This window comes from Suillus subaureus (assembly GCF_016647635.1).
Source record: "Suillus subaureus strain MN1 chromosome Unknown BJ212scaffold_45, whole genome shotgun sequence".
Classification (NCBI taxonomy): Eukaryota; Fungi; Basidiomycota; class Agaricomycetes; order Boletales; family Suillaceae; genus Suillus; species Suillus subaureus.
The window spans coordinates 27,105-48,927 of NW_024538601.1; the positions used below are offsets into that span (position 1 = coordinate 27,105).

Below are 21,823 nucleotides of genomic sequence, written 5' to 3' on the forward strand. Positions count from 1 at the left end.
TCTGAACACGGCACAGACGACCAAGTTTGAATAAAGGAGTCGGATTCCGATAGATAGGCAAACGATGATTATCACTCTCAGTGGAAGGAGGAACTGAGATATTCACAAATTGATAAAAGCTGTACCACCAGACGGTTGTATCATAGGCCACTTCGGCCCTTGGCAAGCACCGACAAACACACATACCCGCAGCAGAATGCCCGCTTGAGCACAACTGCACACATACATAGAGATCAGCAGATGTGACGCAAACTCCATCTATTCCATCAATAATTAGTATGAGTATCATCTACAATTCATTGTGTCCTGGCTGTCTATCTCCAGGGGTCTGCGTTGGTTCAGTAGATGACGACCCATTAGCGTCACCAGGCTTCGCGGGCGTCTTTTTGACTTTGGGTACCTTTCTCCTCACCAATCTTTCCAGGTGCTGCTCCAACGTCTTCGCTCGCTGCTGCATCTCCTTAGTGTTTATCGCTGGGTCTTCATTCATCTTTGTCTTCTTTTGCCGCTCAACGCCATCATGAAGCCAACTTTCATGCTCCTTGAGTGCTTTCTCGAGCGCATTAAGCTCCTCGGACGTCCACTTCGAAGGAACACCTGCAATGGCGTCCGCCGTGATGTTCTCCCTGGCTTGGGTAAGGAATAATCTAGTACTCCAGTTCCACTTTTGTGAATTATTCAGTGCCTGTGGGAAAGACTCGATCTCCTTGTAGCGGTGTACGATTGGTTTCTCCACAGTCCTATCCAGAAACGGTAAGCAATTGAATAGTCCTTCCCACCATAAAGGACTCTTACTCGAGAGCTGATCGCTTCTCCCACAGCTGCAATGTATCAGCAGTGTCTCCTTCCTCGTGTAACCATGCAATAGTCTCCGAGAGTTTGTTCGAAAGTGTTTGCCTCTCAGATGGCTGAGAGCATTTCGTGAATGGCGTTTCCGGACCATCATTCAAGAGATCCCGTAGCTTATATAAGTATCCTTCAAGAGTATTATGCGCTTCTTCCCGAAGTTGCCTCGACATCTCCATGTTGTCTAATGCCCTGAGACTGTCGCAGCATGACTTCGATCAGTCTTATGAGCACAGACAATGCAAACGTACCGTTCACGAGCAGCCCGTTTTGCCATAAGACTCAGTGGACCCTGGAAATTGTACACAATTTCGATCTCAAGCGGAATAGTACCTCGGTCCTTCCCAAGCGGCTTCTTGGCCCTATCATTCTTGTCCTTGTCCATCTTCTCGTCCTTTAGGGCTCCTTCATCAACATCAGTGTCTAATGATACCTGGTCACTTCCACCTCCAAATAGGCCTTTCAGTTTCCCTATTCGAGCTTCATGATCAAGAACAGGAATAATAGAAAATACGTACCAGAGATGGAATCGTCTTTAATCTCGCCATAGGCTATGGTGTCTCCGATAGACACAAAACCGGATTCGGAAAGCACGACAGTGGCCTTGATCACTGGATCGATTGCGCCGCGTTCAGTGAGATTATCAATGGCCTCGGGAATGCCAATAATCTTCGCTTCGAGGATCTCGCGGGGGAAGCCACTAGGACTAAGGTTAATAGAATATGAATATTGTATGTACGGAACACGCACGACATGACTTCATTGGGATAGTTCAGCACCACAGAGAAATCTTCTTTACGCTTGAATGTCAGAGTCTTTCTTGCGCCATGCTTCGACCCAGCAGGTAAGACTGCCGTGTGAATCGTTCGTGTGCCTGGATTAGACGCGAGGTAGGATGCCTGGATATCGTGTATTAGGATATCAGTTACACGGATGTCTTTGGTCTTGAATTGACGGGAGAGGGAGGCTCCATAAAGCGCTGCGCCAAGCACGGCAGATTCGTCGGCATTGACATTGAGTGCAATGCGATCTCTAACAAAACACGTAAACTCCATTTGTCCAAAAAGAAAAATGGAATACTCACTCGCCAACAGCTGTTTTTACAGCGGCCTGAACCATGGGCGTGCGTGAATTTCCGCCAGTCAAGATAACGGATGTGATATTTGCCTGTAATTGTGTCAGACAATGTTTGCAAGATAACCCACGAGCATGCATACCAATGAAAGCTCAGCATTCGCAAGCGCATCATAGATGGGTCTTGCAAAGCGCGAGTGGAGGTCTTTACAAGCGTTCTCGAATTCCGAGCGAGTAACCTTGGTTTTAAAGTCAATGTCAAATGCAACACTCTCTACCTGAACACTGTGAGCATGGAAACCACACATTATGTTTAGGCAGCTTGCTTACTGTTGATATCGCATCCGAGTTGGCACTGAGGATAGCCTTGACGCGCCCAGCCTCCTTCCAAAGTTTAGCCATACCACGCTTGTCCTTTCGAATATCCCGCCGGTGCTTTGACATAAAACTGTCTATCAAAATATCCCGCAACCTCAAGTCTAGCTCTGTTCCGCCCGTATTTCGGTCATGCCCGACGCCCAGAACGTTGATCTGCGTGTGTGATGCCTTCGTCTTGGGATCCTCGGCTGCAGCGAACGAAACCACAGTGGCACGTGTCGAAGACGCGCCGGCGTCGTAGATGACATGGTATTCGGGAGTGGTCGAAAAGGTCCTTGTCATAGCATAGTTAACTGCTACAGCCGTACCGTCATTGACCAATGCCAGTGTTCTGAGTCCTGCAATCTCTATCGCGTCTGTAATTGAGTCGCGTTCGAACTGGGAGAAGTACGGTGGAACGGTGAGGATGACCTCGTTTACCGGCTCGCCCGCTAAATCCTCAGCAAGTTTCTTGATATATGATAACTGCATCGCGACAAGTTCCTCCGTACTCCATTCCGTGCCATCACTTTGTTTCAGCGCAACGGTTTTGCGGTCAGTCTCAGAAATCTGAGCAGTGGATATGGAGGTGAAATAAGTGACGATATCAGAGTCGGATGGTGCGCCTTGTAGGTATTTTAGGGATGAGAATGAGTCTTGAGGGAAACGGGACGCCTGTGTCCAGTCAGACCAAGGGCAGAGTGTTGTGGGGAACAGTACTCACGATGTTCGCTGCGTCAGACCCAAATAATCTTTCGTCTTTCTTCCATGCGACTGATGATTGTATCTTCCGCTTGGAGTCCTTATTTAGTAGCACGTCGAAGGGCACACCAGGCTTCATGAGCGAGGCCTTAATCCAGTCTGACCCATAGTCAACTGCCAGTATCGATGCTAATGAACTCTCGAAAATAGCAGCAAAGAGAAAGAAGAACGAAACCGCCCTTCTAAGCGAAAGACAAGGCATGACGAGGAGGACCGAATATCAGAAGCAAATACAGGCAAAGAGCATCGAGCAACTGAGGACTATGAATTTTGTTTCTCGAACTGACAGTAAGACTACCTGAGGTTCCACGTAATTAGTAGACTGAGCCGGCAAGTGCCGAGATACCCCCGCCTATATGTGCTGGTGAGTTGAGCGCTAACTTTGCAAATGAGTCATACTACGATACAAGATTTAGGCTCGCTCCTCCCCCACTGAATTTTGGCGCCATACGATGGAAGGGAACTTCCATGAGCGCTCTTACTGTGATGTAAGATCTCTCAGACAATTATTCTCGATACTAGGTGCTTTTTCGACTCGTCTTCCTCCACGATTGATGAATTGCCGGGATCTTGGGGACCGGGATTCATCTCTGATCACAAACGAGCAGAAATATCCGCTGTCGTACCCCGCTGTCTCGACGATTGAGCTCGCTGCGTGCCATTGTCCTACATGCCTAATCTAGCCACCTATCCAGTCATGAATCATCATCGGCGTCCATGCGAGCACGTCACTAAGCCCTTACTTGCCAGGCGGCAACGTCTTTCGAATTCGCGAAATGACCCACATCTGCATTGCACCATCTTAGGCTATCTTTGGCGCACGGAAACACTACCAGTGATAGTCAGATGTTTCCGGATCTGTATTCAAACGTTTGAACTTTGTTCTTACCCACACGTTAGGAGCGGACCCCGAGGCAACAGATTGGGAAATTTAAGTAGAACTCGAGATTAGGTATAGTCCTAAAATCTGAATTTTTTTCTTGCAACAGGCTGCGTGTAGTGACAGCAGGATGCTACACACGAAGCCGTCAGATCATTTCAAGCAGTCAATAAGGGAGGACGCACGAAGTTGATCATACGCCAATATGCATGAACACGATGTGCTGATCCAAAAGCATGTCCTTGTCACAAGCCAACGACTGGACTGCTCGATGCAGCGATCGGGCAGTTCTTTTCGAGTTCATCGTGCCATTCCCACAAAAAATCTTGTAGAACACCTCGACTAAGCGCTCCACAGTTGTATCGTTGACTTTCCACAATGTCCCAACTACACTCGTCACCCCAGCAAACTGTAAGCCAGCTGCCAGGTGTACCACTTCGTCAGGGGTATATGGGGTACCAACTGCGCTTTCGCAGGCAGATGCAAATTCATGCCGAGACAGATCCATTTGTATGATATCGAGGAGTGAAAGCGGTTGATCGCGCATGAAAAACGCCGACTTGAAGGGTTCATCATGTTTTTGTGTCCCGTGACATGCAAAAGAGACTATGCGGCCATAGCGAACTGCAGGATTCAGCTTGCAGCACCTTCTCGACTTCGACATGTTGGAAAGCTGTGCCAGGGAGCGTCCACAGCCACATCCTCAACGTGGCGCAGTTTGTACATACTCTGTACATCTCTAAGTACCAGGACCTTATCGATTGTGAGGCGAAGTTGTTGAACAAGTCACTTTCTGTCATGGGCCGATGCATGTGCATGATGAGTCGTACCTTGTCGCACTCAACGGGTGTCCAAGTTCCACTGGACCGGCAAGAGCCGAAATACCCGCCATTGAGGTACGAGTCCCGTTTTAGTTGGATCCCAAGAAAGAACACGAACTTTCAAATTTCAGGATTGAATATTGAGCGCTGGGCCCTAGCGACGACGACGAAACATGTTGAACACGGGGCTAATTCAAAAGCTCTTAAAATGTCTATGGCGAGTGTTGGCGGCGCTCGCACAGTCATCTGCCCAGCGACTGCGCGTTCTCGTATTTTGCTTGCGGCGCTGTGTCGCCAAGGTTCACGCTTTACCTGGACACAGTACTGACTCAAAGTCTTCCACTGCAGATCCATGCTGTGCCGCTGGGGCTTCCAATGCACGATGTCCGCAGGCTACCTTGCCATTGCCGCTTCACCACCAAATAACTTCAACTAATACGGCAAGCGGCACTCAAGATGTGTTGTCGTCTTCGATACTTCCGTATGCCATGCCTGCTCCATACGTTCCCAAGCAAATTGTTCCGTCTCATACGTCTTCGCCACCAGGAGTCGGTAATGCTATTCCTTCCAATACTTCCAGTATCACTCCCCCTTTTGTACCATTCGCTGCGAATGATGTTTTGCGATACGAAAATCGTCCTCTTGTGTATGTGCAGCTCCCTCATAATAGTAGATGGTCTTGAGGAATCATTCCAGAGATAAAACTCGTGAGCGCGATCGCATTCCAGCACTCACGAGGCGCTTCCCAAACGAGTGAGTGTGTTAGCCAGGCAATATTTGAATGGGATGACAAACCATGCAGACCATGCAGATCATGTCCATGGTTGAACAGTGATTGGCGGTCTTGTATACATCCCGAAGGCGCACTGTATTTATACAATATGAGTCGAGTAAGCATCCAATCATGAGGGAAATACAGGTATCTCATGGTCCATTGAACATATTGTGTTCCCAGAAAACGTTCACTGAAGCCATCACGGACGAAACTACGTTCGACTTACTTGGCAGATGCGTGGATGGGCTATACGACATGGCACGCGCGAAATTGGCGAGCCTCGAAGCCGATGACATTGAGCTCGTCGTGCAATTATGGCCGATTGAAGGCGAAATGACCTGTCATTACTACTTCGTCGACCACGCAGCTAGAATTCTCTTTTGGCTGCACGATAGCCCTGAAGCAACAACGAAAATTTTCAGCGGGCTTCGGGGCGTCGATAATCTGAGCCATATCCGTGCGTTATGTTGAACTTTACTCAACCTAATATGAACTTGGCAAACAGGATTTGCCTTGGAGTCCGAGTACTGGTTTGTCACTTGCAATTATGTAAGTTTCAGTGACTTCTCCCATCATTTTGATTCCAATGTGCTTCAAGATACTGTATAACCATCAACGCCCAGGATGTACAGGACGCATTGCGAACGCTACCCGAACCACCAGATGGATCGAGTCAAGCTTCTCAAGGAACTGAGGGAGGTTGTCATGCATGCGAGTGCAGGTAGTGATCGCCTATCATCAACCTTCAGTTGTTTTTTAACCCGGCATTCCAGAGATTATCACTTCGGACATGTCCTTGTCGCCTTTTGATGCTGATGAACTCTCCAGGATCCTGGAGCTAATCAACCACCTCCGAGGTGCGAAGGCTCCTTCAGAACCATTCGTATTAAAATCACACATTTCCAGAGAACGCTGATGACAATGATTTTCCTCATTCCACTTGCATCATTGGTGAGAAAAGCCTATACGCGTGGTACAACCTCCCTTGATTGTTCATTATTTTATCAATAGCCAAGTTCATGCATTATTTCTGTACGTTCTTCATTTCACCGTCGGGTTCAGGTTACTCATTCATTCTGAAGATAGAGCCAAGTTTTTCAACTTCTGCGGCCTACCTTGTGCTCGACTTGATGCTGACAGATCCGTGTATGAGGAGGATACTGGCTTTCATCCACTGATCAGCCCTCTTTCTCTGGTCCTGGAAGTCATGCTTTTTTGGGCACCGCAAGCGCACTTGAAAGATATTCGAAGGGTATGGGTGGATGAGTGCATCAACACGCCGCGATGGAAGGACTTCAACAGGAATCTCGTGACGGAGTGGACTGGGATCACCATCTACGTGCGTGTCATCATCAAGTCACCATTATACTCCATAACTTGATTCCTCCCAGTCAACCGTCATGTTAGCCGTAGATGTCAGCTTCCTCGCAGTGCCAAACGTGAACATCGGTCCGTCACACTCGGTCGGGATCATTGCTACCTATCTCTCGATTATCTTCATCACCGGTTCCTTGATCGCCTCAGTCCTGCTGGCACGTCAGAACCAGAGATACGGTTTTGAATCAGCCGACAAAGCGGCAAGTCGTCGCCCTTGCGTCCACTTCTGTCGCGCTAACTAGTCTGCGTAGGCCGAATTTCTATTAAATTTGACAGGCACATTTTTTGGAGTGAGAGCCCTCGCTACCGTTCACAGTCTACCATATGCAATGCTTATGTGGGGGTACGCGGATCGATTCTATCTAACCAGGGCAATTGATTCATGTCCTTCACCAGGATGATCTACTTCGCAATCGGCCTTCTGTACAACGTGTTCAAGTCTACGACGACGGCCATGCTGGCATCAATTGTCGGCGGGTGCGTGGTTGTTATCATGTTCATATCGTGGTTCATCTGGGCAGCGAGAGAGGTTCGTATTTTCCAACGACTGGCTGAGTTTGTTCTTTCGTTCACTAGCGAGAGATAGTGTCCAACCTTGGCACTTTGGAAATTTTTATCATGTTGACCATGCAGTGGCATTGTTATCAGCCGAGTCTTCAGTAAAAGCACATGTAATGCGTGAACTAGCATTAACATTGTTGATGTTTCACAAATCTGACGTCTGCAGGGCGGACTGTAAATTCGGCAAGTGTGACTCTCCGTGACTACGTGTGACATCTATGTGACTCACGAACTAGCGGGCAGGGATGGTATGTCTCTCGACAATGATGCATCCAGCGCGAACACCCTTACCCTATTAGATGACGATGCGTTCAAAACCGATCTTCTAATACTGATGAGCGACACTGAACCGAAGACGAACAACCAGTTGAAGCGTCGTACAAAGGCCGTTCTTCGGGAAACGAAACCTACGTTAATCTCAGTGCATGGGGTCAAGACATTTGGTATATTGGACGGAATGATAGGGACGGCGCAGAGGAAGCTGGTTTGTCAAGCGGTGTACGCTACACAGCACCTGCCATCATAGTGACCGATTAAAAGGGAAAAGAGTCCAACCTGAACCCCCCTGCCTCTGAGTTAATGAGATTGGCGCAAGGCTGGTTATTGTTCTTTATCTGGCCTTGTATGTTATCCTTTTTGTTCGAAGCTGCTGCTCATGGTAGGACAGTCAAAAAAGCCTACAGAGCCGGCCACTCTCCACTCCTATACTCCACACTTCGGAAGTCGTTGCTGACACCGTGCCTGCGACATCGCAACGTTCCATATTCCAAGATTTGGTGTGCTGCAGTGTCTCGCCCTCTTTGCAGGATGTTCATCTAAAGGCCATCTAGATCGTCGAACGGGATGGCGACAAGTGTGTGGTCACCGGGACTTTGAATATAGCTAACGGTCCACATCCCCGCGACACTGAGGCTGGTGAAGGGTACCTCGAAGCTGTTCACATCCTCCGGAGATCGATTGTTCAGAAGCCACGTATGTTCTTCAATTATCAAGTTAATATACCCGTCCAGCTGATTGTTCCGCAGTACATCGCGGAAACGATTGACATAATCAAGCATTATACAAAGCTCCCTGATGAGATTATGGACGACCCAGCCGGTATCATCGATAACCCAGAGAATGGAAGGTCACTTGATATAGCACTGCATCGTGGATTCGACAGCTACACATGGTGTCTACAGACTCTACACCCCACAGTATGGTTAGGTTTTTGTCGTGAAATTTCAGGTACTTATACCCTTGAAAGGACGTCTTGCACAAATACAAAGTGCACTGGCTACGCCATGTCCCTTTGCACAAGGAGATTTTCACGGAAGTGCAATTCCGGGATCACTCTCGAGATGGTATTCCGTTTCCCAACCCTACGTTCATTGCGCTCCATTCTGCGGTTGCTCATGTCCTATACATCAGTGGCGCTGCAGAAGTCATAGACAAGGTTTATGATGTGTTCTCTTATGAAGGTCCTACAGTACCATCTGGAAATCGTGCTAGCGAGTATGATTTCCGTATCAGACTCTCGTTGATTGGCTATTTTTAAAAACAAACACCGATTACCAACGATTCCTCATGAGATGTGTTAGAAGCTGAGACACAAAACATGCTCAGTGGTTGGAGACAATAACTGATCATTATGAGTACCTGAGACACGAAACACGCCAGAGAGAATATAGTGATAAACAACCGGACGATAAGAGGCCAGAAAGCATACCTCAGTGGTTGGATACAATGACTGAGGTAACGAGACGGTGCGTATTACATGCGATAAAGAATGTACTATGCGATGACGATGCACGCATTTCAATCAAACGTGTCAACTAGACCGATATGCCACTGCCATTAGTCTTTTTGCTAAGGAACATTTGGTGTTTTCACGATGTTGATTAGGGATTAGTACACGCCAGTCTGGTCATGATCCTAATGTCCATTATCCTGTGTAGTGTGTTTTGGGATGTTGTATATCTAATTTCTTCACCAGATGGACATGAACAATTTTCATTGACTGACTGCGGTTTGTGTCTCAGTACTCCGAGTCAACGACAAAAGTCTTCTCCCACTAATCGTGGGAGTCGGGCCTGTGCCGCCGTCAGAAGCCGTTGTGGTACAACTTTCTAAGTTGACCAAGGGCCCTGAGTAAAATTTAGTAAGACCAAAAGAGGAAGATAGCGGCTGAAGCTTTGAACCATGCACAGGAAAAATCAACCTTAATTATAGGTATCCTTCTTCTCATCGGGTCACCTTATTCACTCCGAATCACTCGACGTGTCCGACGCCTTTCGCCTATTTTCCATCGTCTCGGTCTGGATGTTTTGATCGAAACCTGTTCAATTTAAAGCCTTCTACAATATTCACGGAAATTCGAAAGGAGAACACTGGATGTACGGACGTCTGTTATGGAAACCTCGAGGATGCAGCTTTAAGTTTAAACGCGCATCGCACTGCCCGGGCCTCTTCCTCATGTTCTTGCTGCGGCTTCTGCCTCGCGGTAACTTTTATCAACATCCTGTGGGGCCTGCCCTGGATAGGTGATTATGACCCGACCGAGCCTTTGAAGATCACCTATCGATCATATCTTGGCACTAGTTAACGGTATATAAGGAAGTCTATACTGCCCATGGTCCTCAAGGATTTCCCCTCCTTCTAGCAACATCGTTGCGATGAAGTACGAGTCACGGAAGTTCATCGACCTCATTCAGGGCGTTACGTCCAAGTGGGTCAACTGGGATCCACCAACACCGATCAATGTATGTAAAGACACCACTCGGTTTCAATTGACCTGACAAGCACAGGTGGGAGACTATGGAATCATCAACAACGAGACTGGAGAATTCGACTGGGAAGGGAGCCTTTACACAACAACGAGCAGGATCGGTATTGACATGAAGGATCCGGCACTATGCCCCACAGAACAGGGAGGGGATGACAAATACATCGTCAAGTCGTGGGGTGTCACTACAAAGGAACTCAACGTATCTGCTGAAGCGTAGGTGTTACAATATGCAGTGTTTGGGAATATATCTGACTGCGTCGCAGCGACGTGCCGGGTGGAGGGAATGTTGCCCTCAAAGTCAATTTTCAGTTCGATGGTAGAAAACCAGCAGCTGCGCTGGTTATGTACAAGCCAAGATACATCAGCCTTCCCAAGGATGAGCGCATCGTCGAGCTGCTCAAGTCTAGGCCTGATGTCCTCAAAGGGAAGTGCGTCGTCACTGAAGTGATCTCTTGCGCAGCATATATGATGTACATGTCTAAACAGAGTAAGTAAGTCCGGCATGTGTAAATTCTTCTACGCTGTTCACACTTGGCACAGCGGCGGAAAATTTTTCCGTGACACTTAAAGCCACAGGACCTGTTACACCGGCTGTCAATGCTGGAGGAGCGGCCAGTTTCACCTGGTCTTCAGAAACTTTTTGTGGTCTTTACCGCGAAGGAAGCGACTCGACCACAAAATATATGCCTTTGTACAGACTAAAAAAGCCTCGTCACAGGTTTTGGTTGCTTCCCAGTCAACGCGGAGATGAGCAAACTGATGATGCAATCGATAGGTGAGTTGAAATCCTCTCGTGGTTCAGCAGTGTGATGACCTCCTTGTAGGTGGGAGGATGTCGACCCACCTTGGGACCCCCTCGACGATGAGGGCGAAGAGGACGAGATCTATGATGCAGTACGTTCTCGGTTTTTTTCATTGGACTTGACTTGATCTATCTCTCTCGAACAGGAGATGCATGGTGACTTTGGCGTTTTCAATGATGGCTATCCTGAGTGAGTGTTGCTCTTGTACGAACTTTGGATATGTCTCAAGTACTTCTCACTCATAGTAACGATGATGACTTATGATCATTCACAAATGGTATTATCGCTACCCCGAAGGCCAATTCGTGCCACTTTGTATATAGACGAGCGTCATTGATGGAAGAGTATCAAGTTAACACGTACGTGTTGCATGAACAATGTATTTTCTCTGCCCAAATTTGAACGTTAGACAACCCCACCAATATCGGCCTTGTACGTGAGTATGCTGTTGCTGCACAGCATGATATCGTAACCCTAGGGACTCGAAGCCTGAATTCAACGTTTCAACAGAGTATGTGGTGCCCTGTTCCAAGCTGTATCTTCATAACAGCATCCATACATCCAGTGTTCTCCTTTCGAATTTTCGTGAATGTCGCAGAAGACTTCAAATCGAACAGGTTCTCGATCAAAACATCCAGACAGAGGCGATGAAAACTAGGCAAAAGGCGTCAGACGCGTCCAGTGAATGAGCACTGCGTTGAGTACATAATTAAATAATTATTTTGTGCCAATCTCTGCACAAAATTCTCTGTTCGGCGATTAGGGAAGTAGTAACTTTTAGGGTCCGGATGTGCTGAAGCTACCGGATCTGGGATCTGAAGCTTCCTATCCCCACTAGTACGTAGCCCTCCCCCAACCGTGAACTACCCAGTGGGTCACAATTACCGTATGCAGCTGGCTGATCACAACGTAGTTGCACTCGTGCCTAGGAATTTTTATTCCCACTGGGCTCAGTAGTATTTACTATCATTCCTCCCGTGACAGAGCAAGACAGTGACCTGGCGCAGTTGGGGTAGCGGTATCCCCCTGACGTCGACGAAAAATTTGGCATGTTTGAACCACTACCATCCCCACCACCTAGCGCCCTTCTTCCCCTAGTTAACAGACCCTTATCCTAGAAGATGTGTGGCTTCAGCGGGTGCTAAGGACGGACATGGTCTACTTTGCAACGCATGCTTCTGGCTTGGGTTTCGCTTCCAAACAGTTCGCCATGGCGGGGTCGACCGTGTGATGAGTTCTGGGTTACTCTGTGACTTTCCGGTCAAATTTCGGTCAAATTTCGGTCTCCATTTCCTTATCTTTGTCCAGCAGGTTCAGTACTCGTGTTCAGTCACGCATTCAACTTCCTGTCCGCGCTCTGGAGTTTCCCAAGGCCTGCATTAACTACTACCTCTCTGTTGGTACGACCATCCTACCCCAGGCGCCGGGAAGCTGCGCGAATTGCGCCGTTCTGCAAGCCTCGTAGGTTACCAGATCCTCCTTCGTGGCCTCACCGATGCCACTGTCTCGGATGACCCTTCGTTTGACACATTTCACCTGGCATCCTGCGTAATACAGCTTATATACACTCCGAACAGTCACGACGGGCTGCCGGCTACCCAATGGGAGGAAAGGCCACGGACAATACTTGGTTGTTCGCGAAAGTCGTAGGGTCGGGCATCTCATGTATGATGCCAGATACTACTGCCCAGATTATCATGATTGGAACAATCTAGGCGTCCAAACCCGTGACAACACACCGTCGAATCGGATCTGCTTGTTTACATTTTTGGCTGCATCAGACGCGCTGCGAGGATATTGGCCTCCAGTCCCGCTTCTCCTCATGACACTTCTGAACAAACATGATTTTTAGGAGACAGGCGACTTCGTCCCCCCTGATGTCAGTTCCGACATAGACCAAACCTAATGATCTAGTGGTATTCAGAGTGGATGATTAGAAATTTATCGAATCGCGCACTCGGACTACCACCATTGATCAAAAATTCTGCACCAGCATGATTGATACAAAGTCCAGCACATGGTACCAGCCAATTTCCGGTGTAGAAAAGATAAATACGCATGTTTACAATAGTTCCATGAAGTTCAAGAGCTCAGCTGCACCACCTCAACCCCGTACACGTTCATGAGGCTCCTGCCATGGCACCCCTATGGCTTCGTTTGTCATCAGTACGATATCCGCATGAGTTGACTCTTACCTAGAATTCTGAATATTTCCTCTTCCGTCTCAGACGCAACAATGTTACCTTGAAAGACAATGAAAATGAGGCAAACTTGGCTGCAGCTGAAGGGCGCACCTGCGGAAATCTTGACACGTCTGTTCCGGGGGTCTCGAACCACGCCTGCATATAGACCTCGTTGGTTGAGAGAATACCCGAGAACATTTGCCTTCATTCTCATCGCCCGATTGAACTGTAATGGTACATATGTCTACTTCATTTATCGCACAGCAATTGTTCAAATTGCTTACGATGTCGTCACCCTGTAATTAAATGAACACGTCATAATATTGAGCCAGACAGACGAGTTACTTACCGTGTAGTAAAGAAGGGCCGCTCCTCTGTTCTCCCAAGAAACACATAAGATATCGATGCGCCGATGCTTTGCGTCCGGTTCGGGACGCTTGCACAATCCACGATAACATAATTCAAGAGCGGAAAAATCATCAGGCAATGCCAAATCCTCTGTCAGGATCTTTGCAGCATGCAGACGGGCGAGCAGCTCCGGAAGGAGACCTAGGGAAATGTTCCTGGTAAAACGACATCAGGTTATGAGAAGGCAAAGGCGTTCACCTGCATGTGTTATCCCATCTGAGGTTGGTCGAGTCACTAGGATATCAATGTCGCCACAAGTAGCTTTGCCCCTATTGAGGAATGTGAGGCTAAGGCAGGCAAAACAAAATTACCGCAAACCTTCTGAAGCTACCCATGATGTCAATATAAAGGTGCTCGTCGAGTTTGAGAGCTGTTTGCGTCACATCAAGATCAATAGCTCGTGAAAACCCGCAACGTAAGACTTTACCAATGGGTTTAATCAAGTTGAAGATACTCTCTGCTTCACTGCGCGGCATTCTATCATTGATATCTGGCAACAAAAAATCAGCGATGTGCCGATACGAGTGATCACGAAGGGCCAACCATCGTAGAAATGTAAACCGATTTCCTGAACGTGAGATAACTTGATGCCACCCTTCCGAGCTCGAATATCATCTAGCGTCCGGCATCCGTTATTGTACCACATGTGAGCTATCTGTCGGCCTGTGCTAACGGCTCAGAAGGTTGACAAACGAAGAGTGGACATTTTCCATACCGACTCCATATATCCCTTGAAATAAGTTAATGGCTTCGACATCATCCGTTTTTTCGTAGCCAATGCGTCTCAAATCGCCAGTTTCGATGATTTCCATGATCTAACAAAACAAGTGTTATGAGAGTATGACGTTACTGTGCTTCAGTGGATACACACCTTTCGGGCAGTCTTCTCACCAACGCCGTTGATTGACAGGGCCTCGTTGAATGATTTGATTTTCTTTGGATAATTGCGCAAGGCACGAATACCTACCAGGGTCGTCAGCACTGATAATTCCGAGGCACAGATATTGCGTACATTTCGAGTAGCTGTGCACTCGCCAACGATCATCTTCACCTAGTTTTGCCTTGTGCAACTCCATAAGCTCCTCTAACTGTTCGTGTGCTCTATCAGCTGCAGAAAACGCGGAATGTAGATGCAAACCTTTTCAATGATATCTTGATTCACGCATTCGCGCTGCTCAGGTTCCTTCCGGTCGCATGTAAAACCCTTCAGGGACGCAATATTCAGGATTAGTTCAGGGACTTCAAATGTAGCCACTCACGCGCCGAGGAACCCGTGGTAGTTTCGAAAACTCTTCTTCTTGATCACTCTCGTCTGTCTCGGTCTGTCCAAGACTTCTCTGAAGATGATTGAGTTGAGAATTTTTTGTTTCACGTTACGGCTCACGGCTCGATCTCGTTCAGCCCTCGCCTTCTCGTAAAACTCAGCCAGAGGGTCTTCTTTATTGGACTGTGGCTTGTGAATGTGACTGCTTTGGTTATTATTATGATAAGCTGTGTTGGAAGCTTTCCCCGCGGGAATGAATGTAAGGGGTGCAGGAGGAAAAACGACTAGCTTTGGCGCTATGCTCTGTTGATTTTCAGTTTGATGGTCTTCAGTGAAAGAGCTAAGAAACGCGACCGCATAAAAATATAGTCGAAGAGAAACCGAGAATGGGCGTACGAAATGCGACTGAAATCTCCACCAAGGTCGTTCGCAGAGGCGCTTACTTGACCCTTTGCTTGAACCAGTTTTCCCTGTCCTCTCTTCTGCCAGCTTCTACCGGCATCGATGCGTTGAGGGAATGCCGCGTGTAGAAATTCAAAATCAAGAAGACCTTCGTCGTCATCTGTGGCATTAGCTTTGCTTTTCGTATCATTTATTTCCCCATCGCGTTTGCCCTTAAGCTTGTTGTAACCCAAACGACCGTACCCGGATATCACCCAACTCCAAGTGACCGTTGGGATATTGTCAGGGATCTCTTTCAACGATTTGAGTCCAAGGGCTTTCAGTGTCGGGCGTGTCGTCGCATCCGTCACGATGTGAGTCACGGTAGAAGGATCGTATGATGGTATCAAGGTGCCACCATGCTTAATGATCTGAAAACCTCGTGTTAGAAACGTATCGTTCAACGGCATTGACTAAATGATGACGATGAGCACGTAGATGATACGTAATGCACGTCAGCGTTGAAGGCGGAATTTCTTCGCCACAAAATGAAGGCGCATAAACAGCGGACCGGGAAACACGGAGGGTCAGGGAGAGCAAAGTATGAGAAACTCACGTAGTCCATGCGACCACGCGTCTGGACGCCTGCATACTGCATGTCCCCACCGACATACAAAATTCGCCTGCCTTTGAGGTAATCGGACTTGCGCTTCTTTGGCAAGGCGAGATTCAACTTCTGCGCATATTCGAGAGGAGTGACAAGCGCTGGCTTTACTTTGCCTTTCTGGTTTTTATTTTGCTTTGAAACATCAGCTTTCTTCCTTGAGCTGCTTACAGTCTTCTGGACTTTTGGGGTTTAACGACTGCCGCTCTAGATGAGGATGCGTTGCCCTCTGGATCTGATGATAATGAAGCTGAGGTACTCGAGCGGCGTGATGCTCCAAGGGGGGAATTTCTGGGGCTTGTGATGTTGCTAGTGTTCGTGGCTGAGGGTTCTAGCAACCCTGACTGTGGACTGGGCATGCCAAGTTCTGGCGCGCAAGACTGCAACCTCTCGTTCCCAACGGAGGCTTCTCCATTATGATCTAAACATGGCATGCGAGCTTCCAAACCTGGACTGCTGTCATCTGTGGGCTGTTGATTGATGGCATCATACGCCACCAACTTAGCAATTCTTGATTTGTGGGTCCGTGCAGTAGAGTCATGGCGCATCAGTCTCGCTGGCGACAAATGTTTGGCATCACCATTGCCTTGGTGTATCGTAGGCTCCGTGATACGAGATCCAGATCCAAGTACTGGTAACTTGGCTGCCCCATATTCATGAGCGCTTGATTCATCATTGGGACTCAGGATTCGGGAAGAGGTCATAACAGATGAGGCTGTCGACCGGCCCGCAGTTAATATGCCGGCCAAGAGGAGTTGATGTAGTTTTGACTGGGGCATCCCCATTTCGGTGGGCCGGGAGCCGCGGAATTTGTCTGGAGCCTTTGCTTCGTAACTCAATTGAAGCTATAGCGCTGTGTGCAAATGTGTCAGTTAAGGGAGGGATCTGATCAATCCGAAATTGAGATAAGGGTCAACACAACGTACTTTGCGGCATGTTCAGTATTGTCACCACGTGAGAAAAAAGTAGGTAGAACAGGTACTCCTGACGTGGTCACGTCAGGAATCTCGTATGGCCTTGGCTTCTTCCCCTGGACTGGAGGTTCGGGTTCTGCGTATTTGCGCTTCAACCTGTGGAATAGATGATCTAAGATCTGCAAGAGCTACGTGAGAAAGCAAGTGAGACGCACTGCCTGGGCAATTCTTTGTCAGAGATCTGCCGCTCTTCCCTTTCCATGTCAGAAGTGAAAAATAGTTCAGGGTGTGTATCCACTTTGCGTGAGTGACCTTGTGCGGGAATAACGTGATCGATAACATGACTTCTGTGATTATCCTACTCAGGGGACTGGCAGAAGGCAACCAGTTGGATGGCGCGCGTACCTGTTCCTATGGCAATCTTCCAATCGTGCACGAATGTATTCATCCACATCCTCGTCAGGAAGGTTCATGCGCTGTTCTTGTTCGGCGAAAAATGCATCGATGTCGTCCATAGTGAATTCAGACGATGATGGTATGGTGGATGGCTAGCGCTTAGCAGACGGAAAAGGACATGAAATACACTCCCTGTGTGGACAGGCGTGGATGTTTATACGCGTCTTTTATAGGAGTCACACCACATGTACGTGCACGTGACTGATGTCTCGCGTCGCGGGGATGCTTCTGCGGAAGTAAATCAAAAAATTATCAGCTTTCTCCCGCAACAAAACAACAATATTCACATGACATCCATCAGACGGGCTTGGCCAGTTCCCAGTGTTGGCAAATTAGGGGGAGTCTTCAAGAAATATTGCGCGCCAAGAGAGCGACAGATAACGCGAACCACTTGCTGGCAAGTGTGCTGTATGCTGCAATGCGGCAACTCGGGGAGGTGGCAAATCCCACGAACTGAATCATCCCGGTGGGGGATGCTCACGGTCAGCAGCTTTTAGCTTGCCAGACAAATATTATCGTGACTCACCAAAAGATGCTTTATTATAATGACTGTAGCCATGTCATCATTATATCCCCAAGCCGGCATGAGCGCCGAGGAAGCTGAATCTGAGTGAATTTGCTTCCCATGTGGCGCTAAAGTAGCCCTGGGCGTCGACTCAGACGACGGCAAATTTACCAAAAAAAAATAAGCGAAAAAGTAGGCGCCGTTCACTAATGAGGCAACTTTTTTTACAGTGAGAAGCGCATCATTGACTTGCCCAATGATAGATATTCAGTAATGAAGGCCTAGTCCAACACGGGCCTAAGGCGCTTTTGTTGTGACTGTATCGATTGCAATTGAAGATTTACGCCGAAGATGGTATGTCATTTTGTTGTTGTAATGGTCAGCTAAGGCGGTTCAGCCTATCACGTAACGGTTATCGTTCTTTTCATCCCTCGAAAATTAGCATCTTTCCTCAGCTGATACTTATGCATCACCTATGCCGCTCTTCGGTCTTTTGCTTTCCTCTCTCGAGCGAGTGTGCCTGCGTGGCCTTTCTACTCCCCATCAACTGGCTAATCTTCTTTTCCCTTCCTGGCAGCCGCTGACTTCAACCTGAGTTCAACCCACCGACCAACTCGCAAATACAGCTTTTGACACTCCCCATTTACCAACGCTGACACGTTGTTATTGTGGATCATTCCCATCTCAACCTGGATTCAAAAGGGCCGCTTGGATTTGACCTCGTGTTTAGTCTTCTACCCTGTTTCGCTGAGTTACTATCGGTATAAAACTCAGGAATTGCAGGCGGGGTCCAATTTCGGCGTCTTGCCAACAACTATCACATCATATCAAGTTGTCGCGCAGTCGTCCCTCATCGCTGCGCCATACCGTTCATGACCGTCGAGTATACTGAGAATATGCTGCACGGTTAGTCCAACGCTTATACCCCCAGATGGCGTTCCCTCACCTATTCCTCCAATTCACAGATGAAGACGATGCCTCTGACGCGTCCTCTGACGTGACCGAACTCGAAGAATATGACTTTCCGGGCCACTTTTTCGAAAGGGACGGAAGGCTCTTCCATTCTCATGGTAGCTTGCCTTATCCATTGCCTGCCGACGGGCCGGAGCAAGCAGTGGGTGCCACGCAGCCCATACAATTAAAATCGCTAACTTTTCATTAGAGATTGAACAGTGTTCATAGAATCTTGCGCGATACCGTCGAATCCCACTACCTTGGACCAGTAACCGAGGTACTCAGCGACGCTCGCACCAGGCAAAAACGTGTGCTCGATTTGTGCACCGGGACTGGCCGCTGGTGCGCGATCTATTGATCAGCTTCCGATCTGTGCTTCTCTTACGCTAACCTTCCTGCAGGCCGATGGATATGGCGAGATTATTTCCCCGTGTCAAGATCTACGGGCTCGATATCGGTGAGCTTGCTTATGCCCGCGTAAGATGAATAGTTCTAAATGACTCCCCGCCCAGTTCCGATTGCCACTAGGCGCCCCTTGCCACATGTGCAATTCGAGATCCATGATATCACAAAACGTCTCAGATGGAACAATGGAGCTATGGACTTTATTCATGCTCGTAATATTGGTCTAGCTGTACGTTGTTCATTGATTTACACGTTATTTTTATTTATTGATCATGAATAGGTTACGGATTACCCAGAATTGCTCCGGGAAGTTGCTCGGTTGCTCCGTCCCGGCGGTCTCTTCTTTTCCGGCGAGATTGGGCGCTCCATCGACTTTGCCCATGGGCCTTCCTTTGACCTGGCTCGCCAGGCACCTCGCGCGCGAAGCTTTTTTCAGGTGGTTAACCGCTCCCTTGAGCTCCGCCACTTGGTCCCCATTGCCGATAGAATCCCCAGCTTCATTCAGCAATCCCATCAGTTCACTGTGCCTACTATCCAGACGTTCCATATCCCCATCGGTGACTGGCACCTGAACCCGGTCATGAGGCGTGTCGGCAGGATGTACTTGGCCGCCCTGAAGGATTTCGCGGAGAGCTTAAAGCCTATGCTTCGTGAAGCAAGGATGACCCAGCACGAGATTGACACCCTTGTGACTGGATTTATTGAGGATATAGAGCACGTCCCCGGTCTGGTTGGGGTCTACCACACCGCGTGGGCGAGGAAGTTGTAGAGGATCTTGGGTGTTTGTTTTTCAAATGTTGTCTTGTGCTTTTCTATGACTGTCGCTTTCTCGTGCTTTTTTGTGAAATGCTGTCTTGTGCTTTCTGGTAACTGCTCTCTTGATTGCTTTCCTGTTTGTTGTGCTTTGATTGTCGAACGTACTCATGTTTTCCTACCTACCTGTTGTCGATTGCTTTCATGAATTGTAATGCATTGTGATGTGTTTGTGGTTCCCAACTACGGCGTACTGAGTTTACCTCTTCCGATTGTGGTCGCGGTGCGGACATAGCAAAGTTTCGGACGAACACGGAATCTACCGTTTGTCGAGCCAACTCCGCTCTGCAACTTGAGTGCAGAGTTATCCGTTCCATTCAAGCACACTCATCTCTACAAATGCTTGCAAGAAGAGCGTCGGCCTTCGCGCGCAGCTTCGCCACTGTCGTCGACAATGCCGGAGTCAAGGTCGCAGCCATCGACAACGGTCAACCCACCACTGCTGTCACCTTCCTCGTTAAGGCCGGCAGCCGATACGAGCCCAAACCTGGTGTCGCGCATACGCTGAAAAACTTTGCTTTCAAGGTGCGTATTATGTTCTACTCTGAATACACGTTCTCGAGCAGTCTTTGCAGAGCACTGCCAAAAGGTCGGCATTGGGCACGGTCAGAGAAAGCGAGTTGTACGGCGGCATCCTCTCTGCAAGTCTGTCCCGTGAATATTTGGCACTCACTTCCGAGTTCTTGCGCGGTGATGAGTCCGTTTCCTTACATGCAACTTTTTATGCGCCGATTTTAATATGACTGTAATGTTTATAGGTCATTCTTTGTCGACGTCATGTCTTCCTTCCTCACGTCTAGCAAGTTCCAGCGACATGAGTTCCAAGAGTACGTCCTCCCTGTAGTCGAAGCCGAGAGCACCGCTGCCTCGCGAAACCCCGCAACGCACGCACTCGAACTTGCACACTCGCTCGCGTTCCGTTCTGGTCTCGGTTCCTCCCTCTTCGCGTCCCCACACAGTCATGTCTCCCTCGATGACGTCAAGGAATTCGCAGCTCGTGCATTCAGCAAGGGCAACATCGCTATTTTGGGTACCGGCATCGACTCAGCTGCGCTTACACAGTTAGTCGAGAGAACGCTTGCGGGCGCGTCTGTAGGCAATGTGGCTGCTGAGAGTAAACCATCGACATACTTTGGTGGTGAGACGCGGGTGGAGTCACATGGGGGTCCTGAGACTGTGTTTATTGGCTTTGGTGCTGCTGGCCCTGTGGACCCTGCACTTGCTATCCTTTCTGCGCACCTCTCGCCTCAGCCATCCGTCAAGTGGTCGCAGGGTCTTTCACCTATTTCTGCTGCTATTCCGCAGGGGACGTCAGTGCAGCCTATTATTATGCCATATTCGGACGCAACACTTTTCGGTCTGCTTGTCCAGGGCTCGACCGCCGAGGGGGTGAAAGAGGCTGCCAAGGTTGCCACCAAGGCATTGAAGGAGTCGGCGGGCCTCAAGGGTGATGCACTTAAAACGGCTGTGGCTAAAGCCAAGTTTGCTGCTGCCAGCTCTCTAGATGGTCGTGATGGGATTTTAGGCGCTCTCAGTACCAAGGTGCGTCGCTGGCATTTGGTCATGGTTTTATATTTCTGAGGTCGTTTTCATGATTATAGGTTTTTGTCAACTCGGACGCTTCAATTGAAGCTACGCTAGCGTCAATAGACAAGGTTGATGCTACTGCATTCTCGAAGGTGTGTACTTTCTTTTTCATTCTGTGTGAAGGATATTGAAGCACGTATTCAGTCTGTCGCTGCGATCACGAAAGCCAAACCTACGTTTGTAGCTATTGGGAGTGTGCAGGCATTACCGTTCGCAGATGAAGTGGGCCTTTGAACTAGATGATAATATTGATAGACCACCGCTTT

At 48.4% G+C, this 21,823-nt stretch overlaps 10 protein-coding genes across 10 annotated transcripts; 7 read left to right on the top strand and 3 right to left on the bottom strand.

The window, feature by feature from the left end:
• Positions 1–171: 171 nt before the first annotated feature.
• On the bottom strand, positions 172–3,370 carry BJ212DRAFT_764540 (Hsp70 protein-domain-containing protein). The gene is made up of 9 exons (XM_041344015.1): positions 3,002–3,370; positions 2,251–2,952; positions 2,064–2,198; positions 1,931–2,013; positions 1,597–1,878; positions 1,365–1,546; positions 1,098–1,305; positions 796–1,038; positions 172–740 (listed from the first exon to the last, which is right to left on the bottom strand). Exons 1-9 carry the CDS (start codon positions 3,239–3,241, stop codon positions 290–292), a joined length of 2,526 nt encoding a protein of 841 aa, XP_041187831.1. The 5' UTR covers positions 3,242–3,370; the 3' UTR covers positions 172–289.
• Positions 3,371–3,995: 625 nt separating this feature from the next.
• BJ212DRAFT_1387931 (uncharacterized protein) lies at positions 3,996–4,456 on the bottom strand. The gene is made up of 2 exons (XM_041336906.1): positions 4,105–4,456; positions 3,996–4,052 (listed from the first exon to the last, which is right to left on the bottom strand). The coding sequence occupies exon 1, from the start codon at positions 4,425–4,427 to the stop codon at positions 4,113–4,115; it is 315 nt and encodes a 104-aa protein (XP_041187832.1). The 5' UTR covers positions 4,428–4,456; the 3' UTR covers positions 3,996–4,052; positions 4,105–4,112.
• A 385-nt stretch (positions 4,457–4,841) lies between these two features.
• Positions 4,842–5,617, top strand: BJ212DRAFT_764746 (uncharacterized protein). Its single transcript, XM_041344016.1, has 2 exons — positions 4,842–5,493; positions 5,543–5,617. Exon 1 carries the CDS (start codon positions 4,914–4,916, stop codon positions 5,421–5,423), a length of 510 nt encoding a protein of 169 aa, XP_041187833.1. The 5' UTR covers positions 4,842–4,913; the 3' UTR covers positions 5,424–5,493; positions 5,543–5,617.
• BJ212DRAFT_764932 (uncharacterized protein) lies at positions 5,561–6,054 on the top strand. The gene has a single exon (XM_041344018.1). The coding sequence runs from the start codon at positions 5,645–5,647 to the stop codon at positions 5,984–5,986; it is 342 nt and encodes a 113-aa protein (XP_041187834.1). The 5' UTR covers positions 5,561–5,644; the 3' UTR covers positions 5,987–6,054.
• Positions 6,055–6,406: 352 nt separating this feature from the next.
• BJ212DRAFT_764519 (uncharacterized protein) lies at positions 6,407–7,561 on the top strand. Its single transcript, XM_041344014.1, has 5 exons — positions 6,407–6,547; positions 6,598–6,854; positions 6,907–7,092; positions 7,144–7,235; positions 7,289–7,561. Exons 1-5 carry the CDS (start codon positions 6,535–6,537, stop codon positions 7,476–7,478), a joined length of 738 nt encoding a protein of 245 aa, XP_041187835.1. The 5' UTR covers positions 6,407–6,534; the 3' UTR covers positions 7,479–7,561.
• Positions 7,562–8,199: 638 nt separating this feature from the next.
• Positions 8,200–9,041, top strand: BJ212DRAFT_764750 (uncharacterized protein). Its single transcript, XM_041344017.1, has 3 exons — positions 8,200–8,229; positions 8,284–8,649; positions 8,700–9,041. Exons 2-3 carry the CDS (start codon positions 8,428–8,430, stop codon positions 8,988–8,990), a joined length of 513 nt encoding a protein of 170 aa, XP_041187836.1. The 5' UTR covers positions 8,200–8,229; positions 8,284–8,427; the 3' UTR covers positions 8,991–9,041.
• Positions 9,042–9,652: 611 nt separating this feature from the next.
• On the top strand, positions 9,653–11,382 carry BJ212DRAFT_1387950 (uncharacterized protein). The gene is made up of 6 exons (XM_041336907.1): positions 9,653–10,194; positions 10,240–10,433; positions 10,484–10,707; positions 10,761–10,995; positions 11,045–11,212; positions 11,269–11,382. The coding sequence occupies exons 1-5, from the start codon at positions 10,108–10,110 to the stop codon at positions 11,148–11,150; spliced, it is 846 nt and encodes a 281-aa protein (XP_041187837.1). The 5' UTR covers positions 9,653–10,107; the 3' UTR covers positions 11,151–11,212; positions 11,269–11,382.
• Positions 11,383–12,907: 1,525 nt separating this feature from the next.
• On the bottom strand, positions 12,908–16,003 carry BJ212DRAFT_765242 (uncharacterized protein). The gene is made up of 16 exons (XM_041344020.1): positions 15,876–16,003; positions 15,275–15,690; positions 14,999–15,218; positions 14,874–14,951; positions 14,753–14,818; positions 14,627–14,702; positions 14,486–14,577; positions 14,330–14,429; positions 14,158–14,277; positions 13,933–14,104; positions 13,813–13,883; positions 13,556–13,755; positions 13,491–13,502; positions 13,318–13,432; positions 13,219–13,266; positions 12,908–13,168 (listed from the first exon to the last, which is right to left on the bottom strand). Exons 1-16 carry the CDS (start codon positions 15,915–15,917, stop codon positions 13,128–13,130), a joined length of 1,869 nt encoding a protein of 622 aa, XP_041187838.1. The 5' UTR covers positions 15,918–16,003; the 3' UTR covers positions 12,908–13,127.
• A 2,420-nt stretch (positions 16,004–18,423) lies between these two features.
• Positions 18,424–20,160, top strand: BJ212DRAFT_764946 (S-adenosyl-L-methionine-dependent methyltransferase). Its single transcript, XM_041344019.1, has 6 exons — positions 18,424–18,704; positions 18,764–18,912; positions 18,961–19,094; positions 19,154–19,209; positions 19,265–19,386; positions 19,438–20,160. Exons 1-6 carry the CDS (start codon positions 18,671–18,673, stop codon positions 19,924–19,926), a joined length of 984 nt encoding a protein of 327 aa, XP_041187839.1. The 5' UTR covers positions 18,424–18,670; the 3' UTR covers positions 19,927–20,160.
• Positions 20,161–20,309: 149 nt separating this feature from the next.
• On the top strand, positions 20,310–21,791 carry BJ212DRAFT_1449375 (Metalloenzyme, LuxS/M16 peptidase-like protein; the record flags this gene model as incomplete). The annotated part of the gene is made up of 5 exons (XM_041338681.1): positions 20,310–20,495; positions 20,546–20,667; positions 20,729–21,512; positions 21,572–21,649; positions 21,702–21,791. The coding sequence occupies 5 exons, from the start codon at positions 20,310–20,312 to the stop codon at positions 21,789–21,791; spliced, it is 1,260 nt and encodes a 419-aa protein (XP_041187840.1).
• Positions 21,792–21,823: the final 32 nt, after the last annotated feature.